The sequence below is a fragment of the Esox lucius genome, chromosome 11 (assembly GCF_011004845.1).
Source record: "Esox lucius isolate fEsoLuc1 chromosome 11, fEsoLuc1.pri, whole genome shotgun sequence".
NCBI lineage: Eukaryota > Metazoa > Chordata > Actinopteri > Esociformes > Esocidae > Esox > Esox lucius.
Window position 1 is genome coordinate 42,415,975 of NC_047579.1, and position 12,723 is coordinate 42,428,697.

General features: G+C 45.0%; 2 protein-coding genes across 5 annotated transcripts in view; both read right to left on the reverse strand.

The window, feature by feature from the left end:
* Positions 1 to 1,695: 1,695 nt before the first annotated feature.
* On the reverse strand, positions 1,696 to 5,867 carry hcrt (hypocretin (orexin) neuropeptide precursor). 2 transcript variants are annotated; one of them, XM_020051143.3, is made up of 3 exons: positions 5,738 to 5,867; positions 3,037 to 3,434; positions 1,696 to 2,233 (listed from the first exon to the last, which is right to left on the reverse strand). In XM_020051143.3, the coding sequence occupies exons 2-3, from the start codon at positions 3,061 to 3,063 to the stop codon at positions 1,877 to 1,879; spliced, it is 384 nt and encodes a 127-aa protein (XP_019906702.1). In that variant the 5' UTR covers positions 3,064 to 3,434; positions 5,738 to 5,867; the 3' UTR covers positions 1,696 to 1,876. The 2 variants fall into 2 exon arrangements, with proteins under 2 accessions (XP_019906702.1, XP_034150924.1); XM_034295033.1 differs by lacking the exon at positions 5,738 to 5,867 and having other exon boundaries at positions 3,037 to 4,325.
* A 197-nt stretch (positions 5,868 to 6,064) lies between these two features.
* Positions 6,065 to 12,723, reverse strand: part of si:ch211-210g13.5 (inactive phospholipase C-like protein 2) — a 94,701-nt gene continuing 88,042 nt past the window's right edge. For all 3 annotated transcript variants that reach the window (XM_020051140.3, XM_020051141.3, XM_020051142.3), the window contains exon 6: positions 6,065 to 8,523. In XM_020051140.3, coding sequence (XP_019906699.3) covers positions 7,561 to 8,523 — 963 coding nt within the window. In that variant the 3' untranslated portion in view covers positions 6,065 to 7,560. The remainder of the gene's footprint in view (positions 8,524 to 12,723) is intronic.

Consider the following 12,723-nt stretch of genomic DNA (forward strand, 5'->3'; position numbering starts at 1 on the left):
TCATAGTTGCTGTTGCTCATTCCTGCCGTTTTGAGCCTTTTGTTTTTCAACCAGGTCTGTTAATTAAAAGACCTTTTGTTTAAGCCACCTCTGCGCCTGTGTCCTGCTACCCCTGCCGCATCGTGACAGAATGACCAATAAAAGGACGCAGCAGAGCGGGACGGTGGTGGAACTCCTCGGATGGCTGGATTCTGACCCCCGAGGAGGAGGACTCCTACTGGCCACCCCAGGGTCCTGCCTGGCCTGGTCCGAGCCCTGTTCCAGTACTGTGCTGCCTCCCCCACATCGTGTGGACCGGACAGGCAGTCGCCATCCATCACTCCCATCCCTGCACCACCTGAGTGGTTGGAGGGTGGGTTCCTGCTCCCGCGCCCGGAGCAGCGGGATAACGAGATCCTGCCACCCCCCCTGCTCCTGTCCCTGCGTCTGGTCTTGAGGCAGGCCGCCGCCTCTTCCTGCTCCTGTTCCTTTCACCCCTCCTGATCCTCCTCCTCCTTTTCCTGCTCTGACTCCCCTGCCCCCCGCCAGCTGTGGCTCCTGAGCCCCCCCCCCCTCCCCCCCTGCCTTGGCACCTGTCTTGTTCGCCCTCTCGTTGTGTCCCTATTTTATAATGTTCTTAATCTATATAGAGTGTTCCAGGGGTGGAGCTTAGCTTTCCCTCGTAAACTTAGTCGCGGAAGCACACCCCAACCCTTCACTGCTAAAATCTTAATATTGCTTCCTGATTTCCCAACTATAAGAGAGGCAGTGAATATTCATAATAGCCTACTCCCAAAAAATACATACGTTTCATGTACCATGATGAAAAAACGCTTGTTATCAGGCTAAAACAAAATCTACCTGCAGTTACAAAACTTCTCTGCTAGCTGCTGGATCATAACTGTATTCCCCCTTCACTTGAAGCTGCTCCTGTCATTGTAACATCAGATCTATCCATGTTCTCATGCTTCTGCTGCGCAACAACTTTACTAAAAGTTTTCTCAAGTGCACATATTATATTTGTATATGTATTGCTATTCTTTCCTCTCAGTGGCAGACATATCTAAAACCTTTATGTTGCAGAAGCTAGGTATTTTCCACAGTTCAAATCCTTAGCAAATGAGCCAACCATAGCCGACGTTACACCCAGGGTTGCCAGATTCACTGACAATGTACAGGACAATCACCCGCGGACTCCACATATATACAGCACAAACGCTATTTCTTCTGTACAACCCTACCTGGTTACCCCTGCACCTGGCAACACTGGTTACACCCTGCACGGTCACATATTGGTCGATCATACAAATGCATTTCATAATAACAAAACAAATATAGATTTTTATCAATTCAATGTCAACTAAATAATATCTAGCAAATTAATCATAATATACTTTTTTTCTGCTTGCTATACATTATTTAACTGCAAGGAGGCTGGGACTCAGTAAGTAGTGATGACTCCAAGGAAACGTCCGCTATCCAGGGAAACCCACAACCCAGCAGTATGGTTAGATTTAAAAATGTAAAACAATACTTAAAGCAAGACTAGACTAAGGAGACACAGTGATCCTATTGCACTATACATTTGTTACTATTTCTTTCACATTGAAATCCCATTCAGACTTCAAGAAGAGTAGTAGCTGGGAGCTCACATTTCTTTTCAACATCACCTAAAACACTAAGATAATCAAAAGAAGGACCCACAACTGTGCCTCATCTGACCATTGTCACATTTTATTACACAAACAAAATGTACAATTTAAAAATGGAAAAGTCTAGACAGAGTTTAAATTTGAGTTTAAAACATTCCACATGTATTTGTGTCATTAGTTCACCCCGAACAAGCTCCGACTGTCAACATTTGTGTTTTCTTCATTAATCACACCAGAAATGGCTGTTAAAACGAAGGCGACGTTTCTAAAATGGGGAAGATGTGCATGAGCTGTTCCACTGTGTCCTCGGTCCGCTTGCCCATTGTTAATATTCCAGCTGCTGGGTTCTGTGACCCGTTGAGTAGCTGACTCAACCGGCTCCGGAAACGACGCTCGCCATTTTTTTTCCATTTACCGACTGTGAGGAAGCCGGCGGCTGCGTCATCAGGGAGTCGTCCCCGGGTCCCCGTTCCGCTACCTTCGCGACAGAGCAAGGCATAGAGAGGGCAGGAGTGGGACTTCTGACTGCAACAGTTGGCAATCTCCTCTGCGTCACAGGCCAGATGAGAGACCAACAGCAACAAAAGGATCACCTTGAGTTTCTGTCATAAACAAATATTTTACTGTTAAAACTGCGAGGTGCCGTATATCCACATGCAAACGGCTACTGTTAAATATCCAAAAACAAGTACATCTCACAGTGAATCAAAATGTTCATGATACTTCAGGGAATTTTAGAAATGCGTCTAGAAATGACTGCTCACACGCTGTGCATTGAATGTGCTATTTTTGAAAGAACCCAATTCGACAGGCTGAAAATTATTGAAAGCCATGAAAATATGTATGCACTGGTGGACACACAAGGTGTAAATCTGTATTTTAAAAAGACAACTTGGTAGCATTAGCAAGCATTAGAGTGCCATTCATTTTTATAAGTATTCAGCTAGGGCTCACACAATTCAACCTCATGATTGTTTTGGATATGAAAAGACCCCTACCCTGCTGGTTACCAAGCTTCCAAGAGTTGAATAGGTACAAACAAGGTGAACAATTAATAATAAAAAAAGAAATAAAATGAAAGAGTACACAAAGGAAAACTAAGGTTACAAAGCAATCAAATAACCCTGCCCCATAGAGAAAAAGTTTTAAGTGATCGCTAATCATCTGACATTTTTCTAACCTATGTTCTCTACATTTTTACGGGGGGAAGTGGATGTTCTACTTCCAGAATCTCGAAAAGGAGCAGCCTCTACAATACCTGATGAACTTTTCTTAACATTTCCTTTAAACACACGCACTTACGCGTGACTAAACGCCGTCATCAGAGGACTGGACTGGCAGCTTAAGGGATTTCACAGTTACCACACCTGTACTGTCAAAATCATTGTTAAACTGTTCACCCTACCGTGGTGGATGAGCGTGCCCTGTCCATCCCTGAAGCCGAGGTCCAGTACTGTGTTGAACCCAGTTATGTTCTGCTGGAGGCTGTCGTGTCCACTCCTGCTCTGGCCCATGTCCTTAGAAGCCAGTCTCCTTTTATGATGTCCTGCGTGATCTCATTTACACCCTCTCTGTACGTCATTAAGAGATGTTAAGTACGATGGACGAGAACGTCCACAAAGAGACTGCCCATCAGTGCTCGTCTTCAGTTCTTCGTTATGGCTCGTTTGCCTGTTTTGATGACTAACTCTTTAATGAAGCCGATCCTTCCACAGGCCATCTCTAAGTTATTTCCTGGGTTTTGCATTGAGTAGTGGAATTCCATTATGTCCGGCTGGCTTTGAGCTTCGTTAGGACATACCGCTAAGATTTGTGGTGAGGGGGACAGGGTCAATTAGCTGCAGCAGTAGACATGGACCCATTAGTGGTATGTGAAAACACAAAGAGCTCTCACTGGTAACCTTTAGATTGTTTGACTGACGGAATGGTCACCTAACAGTGTAAAAGTCCTTAATTAGGACCACGATCATTCTCTCTAAGGTATTAAATTAAGTGTCTCTCAAGGAATAGGGACCAAAACTTAGGCATGGTGTATATGGTTGATTCAAACACTGATACTGCAGGTACAAATCACATATCTGATCCATAGAACATAATACAATTATCCTTCTAATAATCTTTTCCCAACTATTTGTCGCCACCTTTTGGAGCTGCTATGAAGTTGGTTCATACACTATTGTGCTCATCCTATGCTTATTTACAACAAAACAAAGATAGATATATAGTTAGGTCTGGAAATAATTAAGCACTGACACAAGTTTTGTTATTTTGGCTGTTTACCAAAATATATTCAAGTTACAGTTAAATAATGAATATGGTTGTACTGTACTTGTAATGTTTAATGACAATAAAGTTGAATTGAATCTAATTTGCGGGGATTCACATCCAAACTGGTGGAAGGATTTTGGAATTACAGCATCTTTAATATGTAGTCCTCTCGTTTTCAAGGGACCAAAAGTAATTAGACAATTGACTCAAAAGCCGTTTCATGGAAAGGTGCAGGCTATTCCTACATTATTTCTTCATCAATTAAGCAGGTAGAAGGTCTGGGCTTGATTCCAGGTGAGGCATTCACATTTGGAAGCTGTAGCTGTGAAACCACAACTTACAGTCAAAGGAGCGCTCAAAGCACCAGGCCATCCTTAGGCTGCAAAAACAAATCCATCAGAGAGATAGAAAGCAGGAACATTAAGAGTGGCCAAATCAACAGTTTGGTACATTCTGAGAAAAAAAGAATGCACTGGTGAGCTCTGCAACACAAAAAGGCCTGGACATCCACGGAAGACAACAGTGGTGGATGATCGTAGGATCCTTTCCATGGTAAAGAAATACCCCTTCACAACATCCAGCCAAGGGTAGAACATTCTCCAGGAGGTAGATATATCATTATCCAAGTCTATCATAAAGAGAAGACTTTATGAGAGCAAATACTGAGGGTTCAGTACAAGGTGCAAACCATTCATAAGCCTCAAGAATAGAATGGTCAGATTGGACTTTACCAGAAAATATCCACCTCAGTTCTGGAACAGCATTTTTTGGACAGATGAAACTAAGATCAACCTGTATCAGAATGATGGGAAGAAAAAGTATGGAGAAGTCTTGGAATGGCTCATGATCCGAAGGAGACCACATCATCTGTAAAACACAGTGAAGGCAGTGTGATGGCATGGGCATGCATGGCTTCCAATGGCACTGGGTCACTAGTGTTTACTGATGATGTGACAGAAGACAGAAGCAGCCGGATGAATTCTGAAGTGTATAGGGATATATTGTCTGCTCAGATTCAGACAAATTCAGCAAAGTTAATTGGACGGCGCTTCACTTTACAGATGGACAATGAACCAAAACATACTGCGAAAGCAACCCAGGAGTTTTTTTAAGGCAAATAAGTTGAATATTCTGCAATGTCAATCATCTGATCTCAAGTTTCCCAACCTGATCGAGCATGCATTTCACTTGCTGAAGACAAAAGTTAAGGCAAAAAGACCCACGAACATACAACAACTGAAGAAATCTGCAGTAAAGGCCTGGCGAAGCATCATAAAGGAGGAAACCTAGCATTTGGTGATGCCCATCCCAGCATTTGGTGATGTCCATGCGTTTCAGACTTCAAGTAGTCATTGCCTGCAAAGGATTCTCAACAATGTATTACATTTTTTATTCATTTTTTATATATGATTGTGTTAATTTATCCAATTACATTTGAGCCCCTGAAATAAGGGGACTGTGTATGAAAATGGTTGCAATTCCTAAACGTTTCAATTGCATCTTGGTTGTTTCATTTCCCATCCATTGTGGTGGCATACAGAGACAAAATGATGAAAATTGTGCCAGTGTCCAAATATTTCCAGACCTAACTGTTGATCATCTCCTAACAAGGGCGCATGTCAAGGCTTTGTCCCTCTGGACCGCAGTCGCATGCCCATTGTAGGCGCTTCTGACGGTACATAGGGGTCATCATGGGCACTCAGACCGGTCTGCAGCTACGCAGTCCCAAACACAGTAGGGTGAGATGCACTGTGAGCTGTGACGAGCCTTGGGCACCAAACACCCTGTCGCCAGTTTGGTGTTTGTCCCTCCTCAGACCACTGTCAGTAGGTACTCACCACTGCTGACCAGGAGCACCCCACAAACCTTGGTGTTTCAGAGATGCACTGACTAAATAATCTGGCCATAACAATTTGCCCTTGTCAAGTCCCTCAGGTCTTTACTCCTGCCCATTTCTCCTGCATCCAACACGTTGACAACGAGAACTGATTGTTCGCTTACCATCTAATCCACCCAGACCTTGACATGTGCCCTTGTTAGGGGATGATCAATTTGCTTCACCTGTGAGTGGTCATAATGCTTTGCCTCATCAGCATATATATGCTCAAGACAATGAGAAAAGGAAGGTCAGCAGAAGGAGGAATCGAAGGACAGGAGGCAAGAGGAACAATGAAGCCAGTTTAATGGGCCATTGGAAGGAGAATCCACATTACTTTGCATGAAACACAAATCAGGTTATCGTTGGTTTGATCCTAGTTTTGGGAAGATGACCCCCAAGCCACACCCACCTTAACCCCATACCCCAGCACCCTAATGGCCCTGTCATCATCTGTATCACACAACAACCGGTTTTAAGTCATTGTATATGTAGAAGCAATGTACTGTATATAAAATAACTGGAATATTAATATATAACTAACATCAATAATAATCAGAATATCAATTGTTAACAGGGTGTTTTGTTTCAGGGAGGAAATATCAAATAAATTCAGATAAATGTCAAGTGTCTCTGTTACTTGAAAATACATTAGGTATACATATAGATTCCTATTTTCTCTCATAGGTTAGGTGTTTGTTTAACCGCAGAAATCAGCCCCAGGTCTATGCTGCTCTTGTGACATTTGACCCAGAGCGTCCATCGGTCCCTTCAGGAAAGATGAGGTTGACAGACTGTTCCAGTTTAAAACGCGCTGGTGAGCTTTAGCTAGTATATACCTCAGAGACCTGGAGCGGAGCCGAGCATGGTCACACTCCATTCATGGGACGACGACGGCAACATACAAGACGTAACGTATACAGCCCCTGGTGAGGTGTCAGGGAAACCCCCTACCACGGCAGAATCCAGTCATGTTGTGATTGACAATAAAGAGTGACAGCTCAGGGCTCGGTACGGAGCGGTTGGGCCCATGTGAAGATACCAGTAGGCGGGTCTGCACAGCTGCAGTCCTCTACCGTCTCTCTCACAGAGACAAGGTTTGTTTGTGCAGTAATGGTCCTTTAGCTTCGGGGTCCCTACAGACCTCAGGGTCTGTGTGGACGTAAAATGGCCGCCTCCTCACAGAGCAAGGCAAATGGGGATTGGTTGAAGCTTAGGGCAATGCTTCAGAACTACCGGCATGTGGATTAAACACAAGTGAGGAGGTGGTGAAGGAGATGGTCGCGGCGAGGAGGAGGTGGTCCTGGGTATGCTATGGGCTGTAGGGGAATGTAATGGCCAGTGAATGTTGTGCCTGTACCCGCAGGACCAGTGCTGGACACAGCAGAGAGAGACAGAAACCGTCCTGATTGACCAACTCAACAATGGACATATCTTTGTTGACTCGATGACAACCCGTTTTCAAACTAGCGTCTCTTGTCTTTTGCAACTAGTTTTCTTCCCCATTCCGTGCACAATGTGCTGTTTCTCTTCCCGTGTTTCCCTCTCACTATTTATCGCTTTATCTGTTTCCTGCCCTTTTTCCTTAACCCTCAATTTTACCCTCTCCTTTTCTCTCTCCATCTCACTCTTTCTTTCGGTCCCACTGTGTCTGTCCATCTTTGGGGGGGTTAAAGGAATCATCCTTTGCTCCTCCTCTGTCTGCCTTGCTAGCTCCCTCTGTCTCTCTATCTTTTTCTCTCTGTCTCTCTTTGGGTGAACTCCATGTCGGGTACAGGCAACGGGTCAGCAAGAACCTTCACTGGCCATGTCGTCGTTCTCAGGGATGGCATTGTGACATCCTGCTGCCCTGTACTGTGGAGGCTGAGGTGGAAGCGGGGGCAGGCGCTGAGGCTGGCTCAGGGGATGAGACACGGTCTGCGGATGAGCCTGGGTCTGGGGATGACGCTGGGTTTGGAGATGAGGTTGGGTCAGGGTGTGAGGCAGGGTCTGGGGATGAGGCTGGGTCTGAGGCTGGGTCAGGGAATGAGGTTGGGTCAGGGTGTGAGTCAGGGTCTGGGGATGAGGCTGGGTCTGAGGCTGGGTCAGGGAATGAGGTTGGGTCAGGGTGTGAGTCAGGGTCTGGGGATGAGGCTGGGTCTGGGTCTGAGGCTGGGTCAGGGAATGAGGTTGGGTCAGGGTGTGAGTCAGGGTCTGGGGATGAGGCTGGGTCTGAGGCTGGGTCAGGGAATGAGGTTGGGTCAGGGTGTGTGTCAGGGTCTGGGGGTGGGTCTGGAGATGAGGCTGGGTCTGGGGGTGGTTCAGGGGATGAGGCAGGGTCTGGGGATGAGGGTGGGTCAGGGTGTGAGTCAGGGTCTGAGGCTGGGTCTGGGGGTGGTTCAGGGGATGAGGCAGGGTCTGGGGATGAGTCTGGGGATGAGGGTGGGTCAGGGGATGAGGCAGTGTCTGGGGATAATGGTGGGTCTGGGGCTGAGGGTGGGTCTGGGGATGATGGTGGGTCTGGGGATGATGGTGGGTCTGGAGCTGGGCTTGGGGTTGAGTCAGAGACTGTGACGGAGGGTGGGCTTGGAGATAAGGTTGGGCTGGATGGTGGGTTTGAGACTGAAGCTGAGCCTGCGCTGGATTGTGTTGGAGCTGAGGGGAGGCTGCTTCGTTCTTACTCAGGCCACAGGACTGAGCGGCACAGTGGATCTGACGAAGCGTGTCCAGTGCCTCACTCTTGGCATGCTTCAGGAGATCTGCCTGGCCCTGAAAGAGAGAGGGAGAGAATTAATCTGTTTTAATTTTTGATGTCAGTGAAAAATATGAAATTATTTTGATTTAGATAGGTATTCACTGCTCTGAGTCAATAATGTCAAACCCTTTGGCTGAGATAACAGCTTTGTGTCTCTTCGTAAGAGCTCTGCACCTGAATTGTGATATACTGACCCATTATTCTTTTCAAAATTCTACGATCTGTCAAGTGGTTCGAGATGAAGGCTAGAAAGCATTTTTCAAGTCTTGCACATAGATTTTAAATCAAATTATAGTCAAAACAATAAAATTGCTCTCCCAATTGTCTTGGGTGAAGCAGACAAAAGCAGGATTACTCTAGGATTTTGCTTGGGTTCAGTCACATTCCATTTCTTTACCAGAAAATGTCCCCAGCTGGTGCTGATGTCAAGCATACATATACCATGATGCAGCCATCATCATGCTTGAAAATAAGAGGCACGAGGCGACTCAATGATACGCTTGATTAGTTTCAAACATAAGACTTTGGATAGAGGGCAAAACGTGCATTATTTTTTAAATATGCCAGATTATTACATTGCAGGTACTATGAGATTTGTTAAGACACATTTTAATTTACACTAAAGTCATTTATTTTATTTCCACCATACAAAAGCTGAATATTAGCTAAATGGACAAGTACTAGGTAGAGTTTGTGGCAGTAAAATCTGACTTGAGAACAAGGAATCCATTAAGTAATGGATGGGTTTCACACATCCAGTCTGGGTGGAAGGAAACCTAGCTAAATATACTGTACCCCTGAAAACCAGATGTTTTCTGATTCTTCTGACCCTACTAAAGGGGCTTAGGAAATTATTACAAATTAATGTCACCTTTATAGCTGAATCAGACATACTGGCCTTAAGGATGGAATCCTTGTGTCTCTGCCATAGTAATAATAATTTCAAAGCACTATATTTTCTAATGTTCAATCCTGGTTGCAATGATGTTAAAACAATGCAGATTAAACCAGTTTGTGCCCAGTTGGTACACTCCATCAGCCAGCAGATGGCAGTCTATATCCATGTATATTTAGAGGAGTTATTTGTGATTTCCCTGAGCTCTAAGCAGCCCCGTCAAAAGTAATGTGTTAATAAGTAATCCCACGCCATTATCGTCCTCTCTATTTCAGAACACCCCAGAGATGAAACCCTTCCAGGTGGGGAGGAAGTGGCCATGGCAGGCATGCCACTTTATGGGGCAGTAAAGTCAATCTGGTTAGTTTCCGTGACTGACTTGGTTTCTATGTCGGAAAGAGAGAACTACTGCAGCCCTGATGGGCCTGGAGTCAGCTCTATGGGCACGTTAATGAAACTCATGGGGGGGGGGTCTGCGACTGAATCCTCATAAAACACTCCCCCTTTCAGAACCTCTTTATGCCACTCAACAAACCGTGCAGACCTATAACTCTCCACTCTCTTCTCTGTATTCTCTATATAGCTTCACCACCAGAGCCATGAATCCAAACACACTAAACCTTTCCTCTTTGTATTCTCTATATACCCTCACCACCAGAGCCATGAATCCAAACACACTAAACCTTTCCTCTTTGTATTCTCTATATACCCTCACCACCAGAGCCATGAATCCAAACACACTAAACCTTTCCTCTTTGTATTCTCTATATACCTTCACCACCAGAGCCATGAATCCAAACACACTAAACCTTTCCTCTTTGTATTCTCGATATACCTTCACCACCAGAGCCATGAATCCAAACACACTAAACCTTTCCTCTTTGTATTCTCTATACACCTTCACCACCAGAGCCATGAATCCAAACACACTAAACCTTTCCTCTTTGTATTTTCTATATACCCTCACCACCAGAGGTATGAATTCAAACACACTAAACCTTTCCTCTTTGTATTCTCTATATACCCTCACCACCAGAGCTATGAATCCAAACACACTAAACCTTTCCTCTTTGTATTCTCTATATACCTTCACCACCAGAGCCATGATCCCAAACACACTAAACATTTCTTCTTCTCTGTATTCTCTATATACCCTCACAACCAGAGCCATGGATCCAAACACACTCAACCTTTCCTCTTCTCTGTATTCTCTATAAACCCTCACTACCAGAGCCATGAATCCAAACACACTAAAACTTCTCCATCTCATCCACCCCAGTCCACCTCCATCTCATCCACTTCTCTTCACAATTCACCTAAACAGCAACCATTCTGATTATTTTATGTCAAGCTCTTTTTTAGGTGTTTGGAAACCTTTGAACTCAAGTGGCCACATTGGTATGTTGAAACTGTGAAGGGCTGAACCGATTTTTTTGGATTGGGAATGATTTTAATTCTGGCAGTTATTTGGAAAATATCTAGGTCTATTGTGATTTATGCATATTTGTTGTCGGCCTACTTAGTGTGAGACACTGGCCAGATTGAATGGGGTCACAGGGTGAGAGAATTATTAAGTCTCAGCACAATACTAACATATCCCACACTTGAGTTGCTAACTGCTAGCTGTGTTAAGGAAGCCAGAGAGACGTCCCAGGGGTATAATGCCGGTCGAGCAGGGAACAGGTCTGCCTCGACTTGACTTGCCTGCCTGCCTCCCTGTCTGCAAGAGATCTTTTCAGCACAACGAATTGCACTCCCACCACAGAAGTGTGTAGCACAGGAGTGCTGATACAACCCTGGACAAAATGCCTTGTGTTCCCATCTCACGTGGCCATGTGATCAGCGACAGTTCTTCTACCTGATCAGCCAACACAATCCAACCCGACTCCATGAATAAATCAGATGTTAAGAGATACATTAATGATGCCATGTAGCTACGTGAGATCCACAAGGCCGCTAAGCCAGTGCGGGTCTTTACCGGCAGCACCAGAGCCGAAACCCAATGGGTTGATCACAGCTGAGACAACACACCCCCACGGCTGGGTTGGCAAGGAGCACAGCGCTCCATTGGTGGTGGGTCAAAGTTGACGCTACACTGCACACAGAAAAGGAAGACGCGGTAGAGTAGCCGTCTTTGTTAAAAAAAAAAAATCTCTCTGTTTATATCTGTCGTTCACTTATACAAAACTACGTGAACTAGAGCTCACCAGTTTGTGGTCCTCATTAACAACCGTAGAAGGATTTAATTATAAATGTTTCCTCAATTTGAATAATCTAATATCCAATCACAGGTTTTTGATTTGGATTTTGTGTCAGTGATGCGAAGATGCATTTGAACTAAACATTGCTAAATAAGAAAGAGGAACTTTTAAAACTTTCGTAAAATAAATAAATATATATATATATAATAATTACCTATGTGACCTTGAATATAATTAATCTATCCCTGACCCTGAATTAGCAAGTCAGAAATAACATACTTCATACAAACCATTCGCAAACTCTCACTTGAAAATGCGTTAGGGGTTCTGAGAACACATTGGGCAGAGAGAGAGAGCCTAGCTGGTGAAACTAGGTTAGCTTTGGAGAGAGCAGTGGGCAGACTTGTGACAGGAGGAGGGCCTGCTTGTGCCTGCTCCTTTTCCCTGAGGAGGAGCTTCGACATGGACAGGCTTTTGATCATGAACTTCTAAGTGAATACACTTCAAGAACAACACCGTATCTAGAGCATGAGACAAGCTGGTACCGCTGGCAGGGAAAGAGCCTGCGTATCTTTGCAACAAGAACATCTTAAATTGCACTCATCGAGCAGACGTTCGTACACAGAGGGACTTACAGTTAAAACATTCCTCTTAAAATAGTCATCAGTCGTAATCAGTCCAAAAAGAAAAAGAAAGAAATTATCAGCAAAGTCATTGCTTGAGGAGGAAGACAACATCATCCTGTCTTCTGTTTCTACAATAGAATCACTGATGTTCTCTTGCTGCTCTTTATTTTCTCTTCTGTCTCTCGGCCCCATGCCGTGCTGTGGCCAGAATCAAAGCTGAATGTTGACGGAGGTCTGTGGAACCAGCGCGGTGGCCTGACCAGAGCCATCACAGCCTGCCGGAGACAGGGCTGCCAAACATGGCCGGCACACCTCCCAGCAGCCCCCGCCACCAAATGCTCACCGCCGCACAACGACGCAGACTGGCCATAAACCTGCTGCCTAATACAAGCAGCCATGGCAGAGGAACAAAGGGGGCGAGGAGAAGAGATGGGCGGCAAAGGGATGGAGGAGGCGAGGAGAAGGGCTCGGGGGGGGCAAAGGGACGGAGGA

What these genes read in the sequence shown, in the direction of transcription:
- hcrt (XM_020051143.3), bottom strand. Translation starts at nt 3,063, where the DNA reads ATGGACAGGGCACGCTCATCCACCACG. An exon ending in GGGCACGCTCATCCACCACG is followed by an intron (nt 2,234 to 3,036) that starts GTAGGGTGAACA and finishes TGTTTATGACAG; the next exon opens with AAACTCAAGGTGATCCTTTT.